This window comes from Filicampus tigris, chromosome 1, assembly GCF_054856515.1.
Source record: "Filicampus tigris isolate MCC_2025a chromosome 1, RoL_Ftig_1.0, whole genome shotgun sequence".
NCBI classification, from domain to species: Eukaryota; Metazoa; Chordata; class Actinopteri; order Syngnathiformes; family Syngnathidae; genus Filicampus; species Filicampus tigris.
Window position 1 is genome coordinate 12,091,336 of NC_141217.1, and position 16,662 is coordinate 12,107,997.

At 39.6% G+C, this 16,662-nt stretch overlaps 2 protein-coding genes across 3 annotated transcripts; one reads left to right on the forward strand and one right to left on the reverse strand.

Moving 5' to 3' along the window:
* The first annotated feature begins 348 nt into the window (after window positions 1-348).
* Window positions 349-5,684, forward strand: LOC147152784 (uncharacterized). The gene is made up of 12 exons (XM_086049048.1): window positions 349-674; window positions 764-843; window positions 1,074-1,229; window positions 1,309-1,434; window positions 2,219-2,382; window positions 2,840-2,930; window positions 3,009-3,107; window positions 3,527-3,547; window positions 3,631-3,651; window positions 4,628-4,654; window positions 4,729-4,779; window positions 4,852-5,684. The coding sequence occupies exons 2-12, from the start codon at window positions 792-794 to the stop codon at window positions 4,869-4,871; spliced, it is 828 nt and encodes a 275-aa protein (XP_085905174.1). The 5' UTR covers window positions 349-674; window positions 764-791; the 3' UTR covers window positions 4,872-5,684.
* A 282-nt stretch (window positions 5,685-5,966) lies between these two features.
* slc19a1 (solute carrier family 19 member 1) lies at window positions 5,967-15,345 on the reverse strand. 2 transcript variants are annotated; one of them, XM_086047175.1, is made up of 6 exons: window positions 15,258-15,345; window positions 14,016-14,580; window positions 12,107-12,893; window positions 11,327-11,519; window positions 8,615-8,756; window positions 5,967-7,097 (listed from the first exon to the last, which is right to left on the reverse strand). In XM_086047175.1, the coding sequence occupies exons 2-6, from the start codon at window positions 14,289-14,291 to the stop codon at window positions 6,906-6,908; spliced, it is 1,590 nt and encodes a 529-aa protein (XP_085903301.1). In that variant the 5' UTR covers window positions 14,292-14,580; window positions 15,258-15,345; the 3' UTR covers window positions 5,967-6,905. The 2 variants fall into 2 exon arrangements, with proteins under 2 accessions (XP_085903301.1, XP_085904118.1); XM_086047992.1 differs by lacking the exon at window positions 15,258-15,345 and adding an exon at window positions 15,017-15,228.
* Window positions 15,346-16,662: the final 1,317 nt, after the last annotated feature.

Here is a 16,662-nt window from a genome sequence, read left to right on the forward strand (position 1 = left end):
CAAAATATGTATTTTTGACGCTATTTAAACAACTTATTACTATTTTTTTCACTAAGGAAGTGTTTAGAAATCAATATTTGAGGGAATAACTGGACGGCAGTAGCTCATCTGTAAGGACTTGGGCTTTGGGGACAGAGCATCGTTGTTCATATGTTCTGCTGCTGAAAAATGTAAATATGGGAACTATTGTTGGAGAGATCTTCTTTCTGGGCACTGTGAGCAAGGCACTGCTTCCTCGCCCTAAAAAATGATTTCCTTGTAAAATACACTAATCTTAAAATTACATAATGTTATTATAATTTATTTATTTGTTCGATATTTATTACGGAAAGTCCATGCGTCGACATGCTACGTTGTAATTATGCGTCGGCGATGACGTCCCCGGAAGCGGCTCTATATTGTTCCAAAACTAACTTCATATTGTTCGAATGGCGAAAGGAAATAGTCCAAAACACGCCATAGTGGTCGGTTTGTAAGAGAACGAGTTAATGCTTCCGATACAATGTTTGGAGGATGATGCGGTGCTGGTTTAGGATTTTGGACTTTGAATTTGGCGCGTCGGATGAAGCTTCCAGAAAATTTCTTCAAGGGGATCTCTTGGAAAATTGGGCGGATCGTTTCCGGCACGTTAGCCTCCACGTTCCTCACTTCCTGAACCGTCCACCAGTGACAAGGTGAACATCTTAAACATTACCAGTGACTTATTTTTACGGTTCAAGAGTTTTCCCCCCCATTTATTGATTTATGACTACAATGTTTTCAGCTTTGTGGTGCCCTAACTGACGAAGAAGATGCAGCTGTGCCTGTCGATGATTCCTGTGATCCTGGCCGCTTGTTGCTCTGGTATGGTCAAGGGTTTTTTTCTCTCGAAAGCTTGTAAAACGCAGAAGTCCAGTTGAAGTAACGTATTTGCAACGAAATATGTTTTGCGTAGTTTATTGTATGTCGTATCGATGCTAGTTTCATTTTCACAGTGTCAAGGCTTTTAGTTAGCTTAACATTTAGCGTGCACAAAATAAATAACACAAGTAGCACAAGTACAGGTTGGTCAAGCTATTTCCCAACCTTTTCAGGCACAAAGGTTTACAGGAAGGTGGGCGAAGACGTTATCCTCAAGCCCGATGCAGGCCCTGATACCGGCCCATTCACAAGCATCTTGTGGAAGCACGGTTACGACATCGCCATCGAGTGGGACGCGGAAGGCGTGGAGGCGTATCGTCAGTTCAAACGTATGGAATGAAATGGAGAAGTGGTTGTAGGGTCATATCGTTTGCTAAAAGCTTCTTTCTAATTGGGCCTCTCTTTTAGACCGCACTACGCTGAACAGTGTGAGTGGGGAGCTGACCATCACTGGGTTGACTCAAAATGACAGTGGCACATACACACCTGAGATCAACTTTGTCTCCACCACTCCAATTCATCTTGTCGTTATTTGTGAGTGTATTGACCTTGTAATGTTTGTAAATAGTAGGCGCCAGGGTACTTCGGGGTGGCAGCAAGCAAAAAAAAAAAAAACTTCAACACTCAAACCTGTGTTTGAGTTTGTGCCAGCACATATAGCCCAAAAGATTTCGAATTTTTTTCATTTAAAATTGTGAAACATTATGACTAGCCTGCTAGCTAACAAAAGAGCTAGAGGACACAATCAATTTCAAAGGAGGTCTGTGCCATTAATCTGAGAAACAGAGAAGTAAATTACAGTGCTGCCTTGAGATACGAGTCAAATTTATCCGGTACCATGCTTATGACTCGAATTCTTGTATCTTAAATCATCTTTCCCTATTGAAATGAATGGAAATACCATTCATTTGTGAAAGGTTCCCCACAAAGCCCAACATGTATTTTTTACCTAATGTGTATTTAATAAGGAAAATAGCATTCCCATGTACTTTACTTAATAAAAACATTGCAATAAATAGTGCGTGTATCAAGATTAAATCATTGTGGCTTCTTCTGGTGTGTATGACATGGCCACCAGGGAGGGAGTATAATACACTCATACAGATGCTATCAAAAAAGTTTCACAGCTACTGTAAGTGACTCAGTAAGATGCAGTATTAGTCGTTTTTTGTAGACGATAAAGAATATATGCCTTTGAGTATTATGTCGTAAATGTGTTGCTGCCCCGTTTTTAGTCAAATAGTCATTGTTTAAAGTGTTATAACGCCGCCACATAAATGCTACAACAACCGTCATCACCCTTTTGTTCCTTCATCAGTGTCTGTTCCCGAGCCCACTATCTTAACATCCTGTGATGCTGAGAGGACAATTTGTGCTTTGACATGCGCCGGCAACACCACGGGGGCAGAACCTGTCACCTATACCTGGAAGTTTGGCCATTCATTGGAGACCAACTCATCCATGAAACGCATCATTCAAAAGGTCTATTGCTGCGCTTGTCAAACTTTTTACACCAAGTACCACCATCGTAACCATCATTGAAAAAGCATAATAGAGCTTAGTGTTCATCAACTCTGAACGGGAAATGCCGTCTTACTACTACTTACTGTACATGATTAAAATGTATTGCGCATTAAAGTTAAATAGAATTTGTAATTAAATGTTTAAAAAACAGTTTGAAAAGATGAAATGCAAATGTATTTTATTTCAAACAATCACTCGTCTCATGCTTTTAACTGTCTCTGTTTGTGGACACCTTTTGGTCGTGATGAGAAAATGAAGCTTCAGTCACAAGCTGAATGGTCTTAAACCAAGAGTGCCATTTCGAGGAGTCAAAAATGATCACAAGTGCTTCATAAAGCTTCATTTGTCCATCACTAACTTTTTGTCAGTATGAAAATGTGTCAGTAGGCTGCTTGCTCCTTCGTTCACCTTTCAGAATACTTCAAGCGCAGACGAGTTCATGTGCGAGCTGCGGAATCCAGTCAGCTTGAAATCCAGCCTGTCTTCACGCAACCCATTCCTCACTGGTAAGTTTTCACAACACAGTGTTCAGTTCAGTGTGTTATTTAAAAATAATTAGAACAATAATGTTTTTGTTTCAACAGAGAGCGAAGAGGGTCTGAAGGTCAATGCAGGCCTGACAGTCTTAATCTGTCTCCTGACTGCAGTTGTGGTGCTGGTGCTCATTCACAAATGTAGAACAGGTAACAGACCAAGTTCAAACCACCATCATTATTATTTTTTTTACATTGTTTTTTAATTGTTAGATGCAATTGTCTTGCGTTTTATGTTCAATTTGTATTTATGTACAGCGCCTTTTTTCAGATGAGGTTGTTTTTTAAGTGATCAATAAGCAAAATTGAGTTAGAGTTAAATACGCTTCTCAGTATTAGCCCCCCTGTTTTGCTTATTACTTTGCTTTTTTTGTGACGATTTCATCAAATTCAAAATGTCCCTCTGCACAGTGTCAGTCATCAACTTTAGTGCAATTTATAGTTAATAAAGGTTCTATGGCAACAGTTTGACCCAGATTAATTTAATTTCCATTATTTCCTGTAGGGGAATTGTATTCACAATGTATAACTTGTTTTCTGAGATTCTAATATCTGCTAATCTCACACAGGGATGTGGTTCTTTCAAAAAGGTAAGCGTGGAAGTTAAAATTGAACTTTGCATTATTCTTTTTTATATGGTGAATGAAAACATTTTTTTCCTTCCAATTCCTAGCATCGATGCCGTGGGAAGTAGGTAAGTATAAAGCAGAACGCTTCAACGTTTTGATATACCGTATTTTTCGGACTCTTAAGTCGTACTTTTTGTCATAGTTTGGCTGGTCTTGCAATTTATACTTAAGTGTGACTTGTATATCGTCGCTGTGCTGTGGAAAAAAAAAACATCTCCAATTTTGGAAACTTTTTTTAATTTTCACTTTAATGCGATGTCTGTAATGGGGGAACATGATTCATGTAAAAATAAGTGAATGAAAAAAAAATGGAGATAAGTGTTTTTCACATGACAGCGACGATATATTAAAATTAGAGCTCAGACTGGCACTCAAAATCTCCATTCCCTGATCATGTTGACGGCAGCGAACCAGTTCTAGTTGGATTTGAAAAGCCACTTCCAAGTTTTTTTTTTTTTTTAGTTTAAAACGTGCCGCATTGTGGCCAAAGGTAGAATCCTGGTTGGTTATTGCATCATTTGTTGCTGTAAATAGTAAATCCTTGTTGTGACTGATGCTACATGCTAAACTAGCGATACGTCACACATTAGTTGCCACGACTAGTACTTCTTGCATTGCTTCTTTTACCTTCTTTTGACGGTTTGAAAATACTTTTGGTGGATTACCGCCACTTTATTTTTACATGCATCATCTGCCAGAACAAGGATTTACTATTTTACAGCAGCGCGATTCTACCTTTTGGCCACAATGCGATGCAGGATTGTAGTTAAGGTAAGCCAGTTTCAATTAAAAAGAAAACCTTTGACTTATACTCCAGTGCTACTTGGTTTTTCTTTTTCATGATGCATTTTTGACTAGTGCGACACATACTCCAGAGCAACTTATTGTCTGAAAAATAAGGTAATCGGTCCCCAAAATTGAGGCTAATGGCCACATTACTCTTGTTTGAAATTATATTGGGGCCTATTTAAGTTTCCTCTTTCATAGGAAAAAATGCTGTGCAATTACATTTTGTGTCTCATGTTTTTGTCTCACCACCAGACTTCTGGAGGAGGCAGGAGAGGCAATGTAAGTGTCTCTCAATATATTGATTACAAACTTTTAAACAGTGTTTGATTAAAAAAAAAATACATGTTCTGTAGGTCGAGACGCAAACGGCACTACAACTCATCAAGAGAAAGCACAAGCTGAAGGTACTACTGTAAAAATCACCACTTTAAACAAGAGCTGTCACAACTCGATTCTTTACTCTTTGTCTTTTACAGAGGAAACACCAATGACGTAGACGAACCAAAACCCAAGACCACTCTTTTAGCAGTTCCACATGATTTTGTACACGTCATTTAGGATGTTTAGTGTGTGTCTGAGTGTGTCAGTGTCCACACAAAGACAAAAAAGGGAAAAGTGAACCCTAGACAATACCAGGAAATCCTCCAGCGTGTGCTATATTGTTGGCCAACGCGCCATGGGTCTGCACCGGGTGTGTCATCTGAGGATGTACTGTGGGTTGGAGCACCACTGTGGGGAGGGAATGCACTGATTAGAAGGATGGATTTTTTTTCCAGAATATGTTCTATGCAGGCCCACTAGTTGAAACGCGGCATTCTTATTGAGTTAAGCAGCAAAATCCATCCCTTTTTAGCCATCTCAGGAGCCGGCCATTTTGTCACTTCTGTCGACTCAAAATGACATCACAACTGCTCAGGTAACGACCAATCACGGCTCCGCTTCAGAAAACAGGTCAGCCGTGATTGGTCGTTACCTGAGCCCTGAGCAGTTGTGATGTCATTTTCAGTTGACAAAAGTGACAAAATGGCGCCCACAGAGATGGCCATAAATGGGTGGATTAACTCTTATTCCACAAATGCAATATTTATCAGAACGCCTTTCAACTAGTGGGCTTGCATAGAACATATTCTCGAAAAAAAATGCTTGGGCTGACTTCTACTTTAAAGTAACGCCACAGCAGTTTTTGTAGACTGCCTTGCCGCACATTTTCTTTTGTTATTCAATCTCATTTTAGTTTGTAAATAAATTAAAAGTATATGCACAGTATATTTTTCACTGTCTAATAAAACACCAAAATATCGATCTCAAAGCGTGGTGCATCAATTTCCACTTGAACCACTTGAGGGCAGCCAGTCAACACATCTTGCACAATGAAACTGCTTCAAACAAAAGAAACGGCACCAAAAGCTTAACGATTACAAGATGTATTGCCACATGTGGTCTTGTAACTGGTGATGGTTTGCCGTTGGGACATAAACTCGTTTGCACGGTTGAATGTGTTTTTGATAGTCACGTAAGAACATCTGATTCAAGCCTGCAGCTGCAAAAATAGTTTAGACCCTTCAAAAACTAAACAGATACTGTGGGGTGCTCATCAAAATAAACAAACAAAAATTTTATTACAGTAAAACAGTGTAGAAAAAGCTGACCAAACAACCGTAATGTACATGCCAGCTCACAGTCAGACTGAGAATTTGAATATTAACTACTTTCTTTAATCGTACATACACAAAAATACTTAAAAAAATAAAAAATAAACACCTGATTAAGTGTCTTTCAACATTCAGACAAGCTCACAGAAAACTATCGGCTATATTGTAACATTAACTCAAATCTCACACTACAGGTGAGTACTGTATAATCCTACTCAAAACCAGTCATATCATATACTCAAGTCATTGCTTGAAAAAAATAAAACTTGTTCCTGTTGCATTTGGCAACACTACATTCTGATAATTGTCCAGCACAAGTTCTTGTGGGAGTAAGAGCAGTGATTTTATCTTACAACCTTAAGCCCGCAGACTAGAAACAAATGCAAATTTAAGTCTACTCTACATAAAACAATGTCACAATTTCTTCCAGAGCATTTTCGTCTTACATGTTTTTCCTATATCATTGCATTTTTTTAACCCCCCCCCCCAAAAAAAAGAATAAAAATATGTGCTACTGACACCATCAATGCTGGGATGACACCGAAAGGATCTTCTAAAGTGACGTGAATGTTTGATTATTGATACAGACTGAAAAGAAACTCAATAGAGTGATTTCGATAGGTATAAACACATCACACTGACAACAGCAGTGCCATCATGATCACATTGGAATCATTAATTTGCTGTCGCTGAATCAAGGCAATCAAACTTGGCTCATTCGGGTCATCAATTGAGTGGTCCCACAACACTGAAGTTCGTTATTAAGTGCATTGAATTAAAAAAAAGGTGAAACCAGGCTCCTGCATCAGCCAGCAGTGGAGGCACTTCAGCATTCTTAAGGCTCATTAAAACAATTTGATGATATTAAGTGGTGCTCGCTATGTCTTGTCATTTTTGCCAATGGACAAAGGCTCTGCCTCGGGTACCATGTCTCTAGGTTCTGTAGACTTGGGCTGCTGGTCGATCTCTTGCCTCCTGGGCTGGTTTCTAAAGTGACGGAAGATGACGACAGCAGCACTTGTTAAGTAGATGACGGTCAGCAGGGCGAAGTAAATAAAGTACACAAGGAACTGTAAAAGAAAAAAAAAAACAGAAATGCAACAATTATGTGGAGCCTGAATCAGTCAAGGTTACAAGAATAGGTGTCATGTTGCATAAATAGGGCAGCATGTCAAGTTACATCAAGGAGGGCCAGGGTTTGAATCTGGGCTCGGACTTATAGTAACAGTCAAAAGTTTGGAAACACCCGATAATTCAGTGTGTTTTCATTATTTTAAAAATTCCCGACTTGTAGATTAATTTTTAAATTAACATTGTGAAGAAATATTGATGGAATTATTTGGTAAACAAAAAATGTTAATCAAAACAGATTGTTTTATCATTTTGATTCTTCAAAGAAAGCCCAGATAACGGCTTTGCACATTTTTGAATTTTTTTAGTCAGCTTTATGACGTGGATGATGCTTTATGACCTGGAATGACATTCAGTTCAGATTATTACGAGTTAATATCTTGAATTTCTTGGCCTGTTAATGTGTTTGAGACCATTTGAATTTGAAGATGTTTCCAATGTATGAGAAAATTATAGCAACGTTTAGCTACAAGAAAAATAGGATGTGTTCACAATCCCAACCATACAAGCTCATCTATGAAATGAAGGTAATGTCATACAGTCCTGCTCACAGTTATTGGCATCCCATCATTTTTTTGCATGATCTCTACAATATCTTCTGAAAAAAAAAAAGGAAATGTACCAAAACGTATATTATCATGATTTTTTAAATTGGATGTTCAAAGTAATTTGACAAAAGGAAAGTATTTTTTCAACTTACATATTGTAATTCCAAAGAAGAAACAGAAAACACAGCATGTGCAGCAATAATGGCACCCCACTTTCATATTTGGTTGCAGACCCCTTGGCAGTGATGAGAGCTTCCAAATGTTTTTTGTAGCCTTCTATCAGCTTCTTGCGCTTATCAGCTGGTGTTTTCTCCCACTCTTCCTTTGCAAGTTGTTCAAGTTCTTGATTGTTTCCAGATTTCGTTTCCCCAATGGCAGATTGCCGCTCATACCAAAGATTTTCAATCGGATTTAGACCAGGACTCACTGCTGCCCATTTTAAAATAGTCAATTTTTCCTTTTTAACGATTCCAGCATGCTTTTGGATGTGTGCTTTGGGTTTTTGTCTGGCTGGAGGTGTTTTCATTTTTTTCCTCCCATTGTTTGTTTTAAACTGTTGTCTATCATTTGCTCTTTCATATAAAACACGAGTTCTATAGAAAATAAAATTAACTTTTATCAATATCTTTTTGTCTGCCAATTTTTAGAAAAAAATGCAACCAAATTGATTAGGAGATCCTGCATCATATAGCTCCAAAACAGCAAAGGAGATCACTGGGGCAAGAAGTGGAAGGTTTTCGATCGGCCAAGTCAATTTCCAGACTTAAACCCTACAGGGACTGTACTTTTGCCCAGACTTAAACCCTACAGGGACTGTACTTTTGCTGCTAAAGAGGACACAGTGCTGGAACAGAAAATAGCTTGAAATCCACGAACCATGTAATTCAAGTCGTTGCTTGTCCACATACCTGACTGTGTACATCCAAAGCCAGCCCCCTCTTGTCAGAAAAAATCAGGTTGATGATGCTCTTCAGGATGGTCCCCAGGAAGGTGTTGATGCCAAACACCAAGGCACAAAGCTCCTTGGTGAGCGACGATGCTATCTGGAAACTACACATTAAATCAAACCATCAGGCCCAAAGGTTACACATAGTATTTCATTGAAATGTGTTGTTTAGTCCGCATTCAAGAAAACTGAAAACCCATAGACCTACACAAGGCTCGACATAAGCGGTTTCGCATAGCAGTTTGTGGGGCAAAGTTAGCATTTTGCGCCTCATTAAAACACAGTACATAGCAAAGCTGAGAATCAACCGCCAAGACATCCCAAAAAGCTTCGCAGGGCTGCCTCGCTCACGTCATGCACCGCATTTAGTGGGAGGTTCAGAAACAGCTCGATGCTACTTAGGCTGCGCCAGCTAGTTAGCAATAAGCGTATAATACGTTGCGGAGTCACTCCGAGGTCAATAACCTTTGCCTCTGTGAGGTTGAATACAGTACATTTCTGGCAAGTATCGTTCTGGTGAAGGGAGAAGCCATGCAAATTGCTATGCTAACCTAAGATTTGACACGTCTAGCGCGTTTAAGACTGGATTTAAGTGCTTGGGTGATTGAGTCCACTTTTCACAGACGTTTGGCTGGAGCCGCATTAAAGTGGAGAACTGCAAAATAGCAGGCAAATTAATAAGTGTCTGGGCTTTGGAGAGAAAATCCACTCGCAAAACAGAACTGGAAATGAATTACAGTACACTACGCCGGATGTCAGCCAGGAGGAGTGGACTATAAGGTTAAAAGTATTATATACTAATATACAGATCTGGGAATTTTACTACAATTTCCGTTTAGCGCCTTCCGCCTGCAGCCGGGGTACCCTTCCGTCGTCCGTCAAACCGCTTTTTGTCCGGCCGGAACAAATTAGTGATCGCCCATAGGCCGGTCCGCCTATCACGAGAGCGCATAACCGTGTTCCTACCACTACAGCCAGGAGCGCTGTTGCATCATTCTACCTTTAAAGCCGGGAGAGCGGATACGTCGGTGTCTTGTTTTTAATCCAATTCTCCGTCTCTTAGCCCATTTAATGCATCGGAATATACACGTGATGGTATATTGGCCTAGTGGCGGACGCCGACGATCGGCGGGAGCTCTGAAATAAGTAACGGCAGTGATATATAGACGACGCGCTTGTGGGCTTTGAACCAGTGGAACCAATCGAACGTGATATGATATGGTTTGTAGACAATGACGATATTGACGTCTTTGTAACAGAATAGAGGATGGTAATTACCACTCGATTTTTCTTTTAATTAAAATAGTGCTTCTCTTACACTGACACTATTTTTACATCTTTGATTGAAACAATAAATAATAATTTACTTTGCCTGTGTGAAAGCCACACGTCTAAGCTCCCTAATTCTTTTGGAATTATGTTTCTGTCTGCTATAGGGTCTGAGATATTAATTATTTTGTAAGTGTCGAATTTCTGGGAAAACACCAGGTTTTTAAGGGTAATTCCAAAGGCGACCTTAGGTTTTGGGGAGCTGTTGAGCCAGGCGCTTTAGGCCTTAATGGGTTAAACGGGCTTCTGTTTGAGTTTCTGTCTACAGACTTGGACCAACTACCACTCGCCCCCACCTAGTGGTGGGCGATAAAATCACGATCATGATTTTATCATGATTCTTTTTTTACATCATTTTTTTGTCTAATTTGATCGTTTTGGACGATTTTCCCCATGTTAAACATATAAAACATATTTAAGAATAAGACAGCCTTTATTGATCCCACAATGGGGAAATTTTCATACATTTAAAATGTATATAAAACCCTAAAAGAAAAAAAAATGACATCTTAAGCTTTCTGAACAGGTTTTGATTTGAATAGTGCCAATTTTTATCAAAATGTGCAGTGAATGTAAACATAAAAGGTAACATAACATAAACATAAAAACACAGCTCGTAACACGGGTCTAGTACTTTGAAGAGTCTTTTAAACCCCTCGTTTTATAATAAGTCACTGCCTCAGTTACTTCTTTACACTGCTTGCTTGTTTTTTCATATGGAGTGCCCTTGTTAAATGACTGTGTTACCATGGGTTGTGTTAGCTTGGAGCTAGCGGCTGCCTCTGGCGACCATGTGTCTTGATCCCCGTTTGCTAGTAGTTTTTTGGGTGCTGTCTCCGCAAGTGATTACGGTAAACAGGTTTGTCGTGTTGCCATCTGACATCCGAACCGAGTCGCTGCAAACTTTGCAAATAACTGGTTTGCGCTTTCTCCTCCGAGGAAAAGCCAAACTAAATCGACACTGTGGATGTGGAGTTTCTTTTCGGGACCAACTCCGCTTCATGGTGACTTTCCGCTATACAAGCAAACAGGGAGGCGGGGAGTGTCATGTACGGTGCACTGTGCGCGATGTGATTGGTTGGTCGGGTATGCGTCAGCGCCATAGAGCTAAACTGTATAGAATGTGCCCTGTAGACAATCAAACGATCTTTCGGCTTTATGAGATCGTCAACACGTTAAAGCCCTTAACGATCTAATATCGCCCACCCCTACACCCACCTAAAACCTCATGCGGAATCTTAATGGGGACTTACCAACTCATGGAACAATGAAACAAGGCAAACTGATTTGGAGATTGGCCTTGGGCCCGCCCCTTTATATGCAAATATGACTGCCGTGCACTCACGTGGCAATGGGCACCAGGAACTGGTAGAAGCTTCTGAAGAGGACGTAGGCCGCGTAACAGACCCAGATATTGTCAGTGGTGCCCATGAGCAGCAGCAGGCCAGCCTGCAGAGCTGTGATCACACCAATGACAAGCTCTGACCAGATATTCCAGCGGATTTGAACAAAGCCTGCTATGAAGGAGGCCAATGCACCTGCAAAGAGGCAAAAGATTTCAATTTCTTTTCTGGGGGAAAAAATAAATACAGTTATGACAAAGCCCATATTTATTATTCTGATTTGTATCACAGCGTTTATTCGTGGTTTGATTTTTACAAATTTATCTCTTAACTTTTTTTTTATTTACTTTTTTTTCTGTACTGCGCTATGATGCCAAAGCCTTGGCTCAAAAAGAAAGAATAATTGGTGTCAAGGAAGGATGTTGAAGCTATAGAGTCTTGGCAGTACATCAAATAGTGCTACAAGATGGGTTTTATATATTAAACTGGTTTGGTATCATAGTTTGTAGGCAATTTAGAATATTTTGAGGAAGTCTATTACTCTTGATTTTTTTTTTTCTGCAATTTACTGCAGGGCTTGGCCCCTTGAGAATAGCGTGGATTTATTGCAAAGTATCGTTTATAAAGTGCATGCTCATTAATTTAAAAAACATTGCTCTCCAATTATTTTTGTACTGTGGCGATAACCTTAAATTCAATTCATGACGCAGAGGGTAAGACACTGGACCCTGTAATCTTTAACGGCGACTCACAGTGTAACACGAGGACTTCAAATTACTCACTGAGTAAGGTAGAAGCAGCCTCCACGGCGCCATTGTAAACATTCTTGTTCTCAGTGGCCGGGTAGACTTTGCTCCACAGGATGTGGACGTAGAATAACACCAGGTAGTATCCTGTGGAGTTGAAGACCCACCATAGGGACCACAGCCGCATGTTGGGTCTTTTCACCGCACTTCTCAGCTCCATCAGCATCTGCACAAAGATAGAATCCTTCCAGCGGGAGGCGGAGCACGACGAGACTGCTGTGGTCAACTCGTCATCCTTGGGGTTCATCTTATACAATTCCGCCTTGGTGGCTACTTGAGCGGCCACTTCGCTGGGCTCCCGTTTGCGCATCTGGTTGAAAAACAAGGAGCGTTTCGGCCAGGGCAGGCACAGCGACAGCACCAGACCAAAGCTGACAAAACCCAAAGAAATTGCACTGAGGGTCTTGTAGCGGATTTCTCCCACTGAAATGAAGAGCTGGCCTAGCACAGAGCTGGTAAACACTCCCAAGAGGACCGAGGCGCGTGAGTAGCTGGCCACGCGCTGATAGAGGTTCAGGCTGACCAGGGAGAAGATATAGGAGGAATACGCCACGCGGCACGCCATTGTGATCCCGTAGAAGAATTCCATGAACTGCATCTGAAGGAGGGAGGTGCCTAGGAGCAGAATGAGCCAGATGACCACCTGGCTGATGCCCTGGATGACCAGAACTGGCTTGTAGCGCAGAAGATCAGTCAGCAGGAAGGCAGGTACCAGCACTGCCATGTAGGAGTACGTCAGCACAGGAGTAATCTCGTTGGTCACCTAAAAATTCAAAAATGAAAGACAGCTTGAATCAGATCCAGAAACGGTTTACCTCTTTGGAGGATTGTAAGAGTTATTTCAATGTGTTTTATAGGACTCAATCGATATGGTTTTTTTTTGCATGATACAGATTCCCATATTGAATCTAAAAAAAATGTATCATGAATAAGTACTTTTCTGGTCCCATCCCATAACGCTTCCAACAATAAAGATTACAATTATGAACATTAGATTGTTTTACAATATTTTATCCTTTAGTATTTGTTTAGCTTTACCACTGTGAAAAAATAGGGGGGGGATGTTTGAATGCTATTATCTTTGTCTTGAAGTGGTTATTAGATAGATCCATTAGAAGATGTATTTTCACGCCCATACAGTAAACTATTTGTGCATATGGAATATGAAATTCCAATACATGACAGTTGTTGGATATTTACTTTATACTAGTCACTCACTTGGACAGTTTCCATTCCAATAATCACTGTTACTTCGTCATTTATCAATACAAACATTTAACATTGACCCACTGTGAGGAGCGTGAGCCTTAATTGCGATAAGGCGGACCAGTTAAACCCATCATAGGACAGTTAATTTCACCATGTCACAAAACGGCAAAACTTTCTTGGGTGTTGTCTTACAGACTTCTGCACAAATAACTTTTTTTACATCCTTAAAGTTGAAGTCAACCGTGAAAAAATTATTTGTAATAATATGTTCTATGCCCCTTCACTTGTCTAAACATGGCATTCAGCGGCCGACCATTTTGTCACTTTGTCAACTGAAAATGACATAACAGTTGCTCAGATAGCAACCAGTCATGACTCAGCTTCAGAAAACAGGTGATCTGTGATTTGTCAGTACTTGAGCCCTGAGCAATTGTGATGTAATTTTCAGGCGACAAAAGCAACAAAATACCTTGAGATGGCTAAAAACGGCTGGATTTTGCTGCTTAACTCACACAACACAAATGCAATATTAATCAGAATGCCATGTTTAGACTAGTGAAGGCCCATAGAACATATCATTGCAAATAATTTTGGGGGGTTGACTTATGATTTAATTATTACTTCAAATCAAATGCAAATTCAACAAAGTTCAATCAACCCTGAGGGCACAACAAACCTGCTGCCTGGTAAAGTTCTTTTCAGTGCTGAGTAGGTAAGGCGTGATGAAGGGTTCTCCAGGCTTGATGGATGCCATAAACCCATAGAAACACAAGAAGATTACAGCCCACATCCACTTTCTGGGCTCCTCTGGGAGACTCTGAGAGGCAGGAGGCTCCTCCGAAGTGCAGACAGCCATCTCTAAATCTCCATCCACATTTCCTTCAATGGCTTCAGCTGTAGGCAACTTCAGGTCCATCTCATTTTCTTGCTCTGCTGCGCTATCTGAAACCATTGTGTCAGCTGATCGAGGGGCACTCCAAAGTGAAACTGCACTGTGGAATCACCAAGTGTTTTGGTGTCAAAACCACTCAAACCCTGAATGGGTCTGGATCAACTGTGTGGGTCCTTGTCAACACATCAACCTTCCTTCCGTCCGTGACAAACAGCTTAAATAACGTGTTGGCAAATTGGTTAAAATGCTACTCGCTGTCAGCTTCACACAGAAGAATGTTGACCTTTGCTCCATTATGCACTGTGTCAATGCGCAAGTGTGCAGTCACTGGGCTTTTTTCATTGTCCACCTGAAAACACACAGTAACAACCATTCAGGCAGTGCTTGGTTGACTATAAGGAACTGGTCTATTAAAACTTTTAACGCTTCTGTCATGTTTGTTTCTTGGGCATACAAAAAATGTTAATGGTACAATATAATCTGCATTTTCTTTCCCAGGCATTTCGGCACCATTTTAGCCCCCTGTGAAAATTCAAAAATGTTTTAAACAACTATAGGCCAGTATACATTTTTGTTAATTTTGAAAACATAAATAAATAAATAAATAAATAAATAAATTATAACAATTTGACCAGGGGGTTAAAAGGTAAACACATTGTCAAATTTGTCACAGTCAGTGACATACTGGAAATAATAGGCGGGGTAAACAGGTTACACAAGCCTAGGCACAAGTGTCTTAAAACGGCAACTTACAACTCTGCCAATGTGGTCTTTCTGACACTTACTTCCCGCATGGTACGAACCCAGTCGTCGATTATCGAATAAACAGTAAATAAAACAGCAGCTAGCTGTCTTGGCTAACAACGACGTAAGAAAAATGCTACATTTATATTGTTTGTTAATACAAATGCACGACACGTTATTCACGGCAGGATACTTGCAACAAACACATTTGCCAAATAGTTTAGCATTCCGCTTTTAAATCACAAATTACAAGTAGTTTAACTTAAATTAACGTCTACATACCTCGTGCGTTACAGCAGAATATGCATCGCCCATTGGTCGAACGCCCTACTTTTTCATCGCATTGACTTCTGGGAATTGTAGTATAAGAGTGTAAAATGGCCGCTCGAAGACTACAAGCGATACATTTGATACAACTTTCGCTGGGTGGCAGCAGTGTAGCGTGACTCACGCACACACTATTATTAACATAAATTCTCAATAAAAATACTAATAAAACAAGATAATATGAAATAAGCAAAAAGTTCGAATTTCTGCTCTTTAACAAAGTATTTCCCTTGCAAGTTACATTATCGTACAATCACCTCCCTCCCCTTCTATTTTTCTTTACCAGTTTTAAAATTAGTGTTTTTGGTCAAGGTTCTTTTTGATAGCTGATGCTTTAAATATTTACGTCAGCTGTTAAATACATGAATCATAAACTGACATAAGATACAGTAAAAATTACGAGAAAGTATGGGGAAAGCAGAACAATTAGAAGGAATTACTGTGTCACTGTCAAAAATAGCCTCTAAAGCATGCATTACCTTTGTGTGAACATGATAATTGCGTGGTTGAAAATGAATAATGTAAAATCAAATGAAACATCCACATTTCTCAGCAATGGTCTTTTCTTTTGTGGGAAATGAAAAAACAGAGTACTTTGTCTTCTCTCTTTTTTAAAATCAACAATGTAGACAACTGCAAAGCAACTGTTTTCTCAGTCTGAATGATTTTAGTATAAAAACATCAAAAGTATTTGTTTTTGCTCTGGCTCTTCAACTGAGGGTGGAAGTTGTGTTTGCACATTGCTTTCTCTTTCATGCTGCAGTAATACTCATATTGGAGATTTCGAGAAACAAGATATTCCCTATTAAGGCATGATGACTGTTGTATCTTGTGCCAGCCTAAAGAAAAACAAAGCTCCAGCAGGATGCCAAATCTCTGTCTAATTTGAAAAATCACAAACAAGTAAATTTTTTTTCAGTTTTTATTATTTGCTAGTGTTTTTATTACTTTTGTTTTGTTGCAGGTTGTTTTGATCGCATATAAGTCGAGCCCATGCTAGCTAGTCCCACTTTTAAAAAACAACAACATGCAACAACACGATTATTTTTATATCCGATTCTCGTTATGAGCACTATGAGGGAAACTCATTTCAAAGAGGGAAACTATTTCAAAGTGGAATATTTATTTTTATTGTTGCGCCATGTTGTCAAAACGGGTATTGTATATAAAATGCTTTTTTGTCCGTTTGTTTGTTTGTTTGTTTTTGTTTTTTTACTTTTGTACTTAGGAACATTTTGAAATATGTACTTTTTCTCTACTTTTACTTTAGTACAGGAGTTGGATTAGTATTTGTGCTTTTACTGGAGTCTTTTATTTTACACACTATGTACTCGTACTTCTACGTAAGTTCAAAATGTGT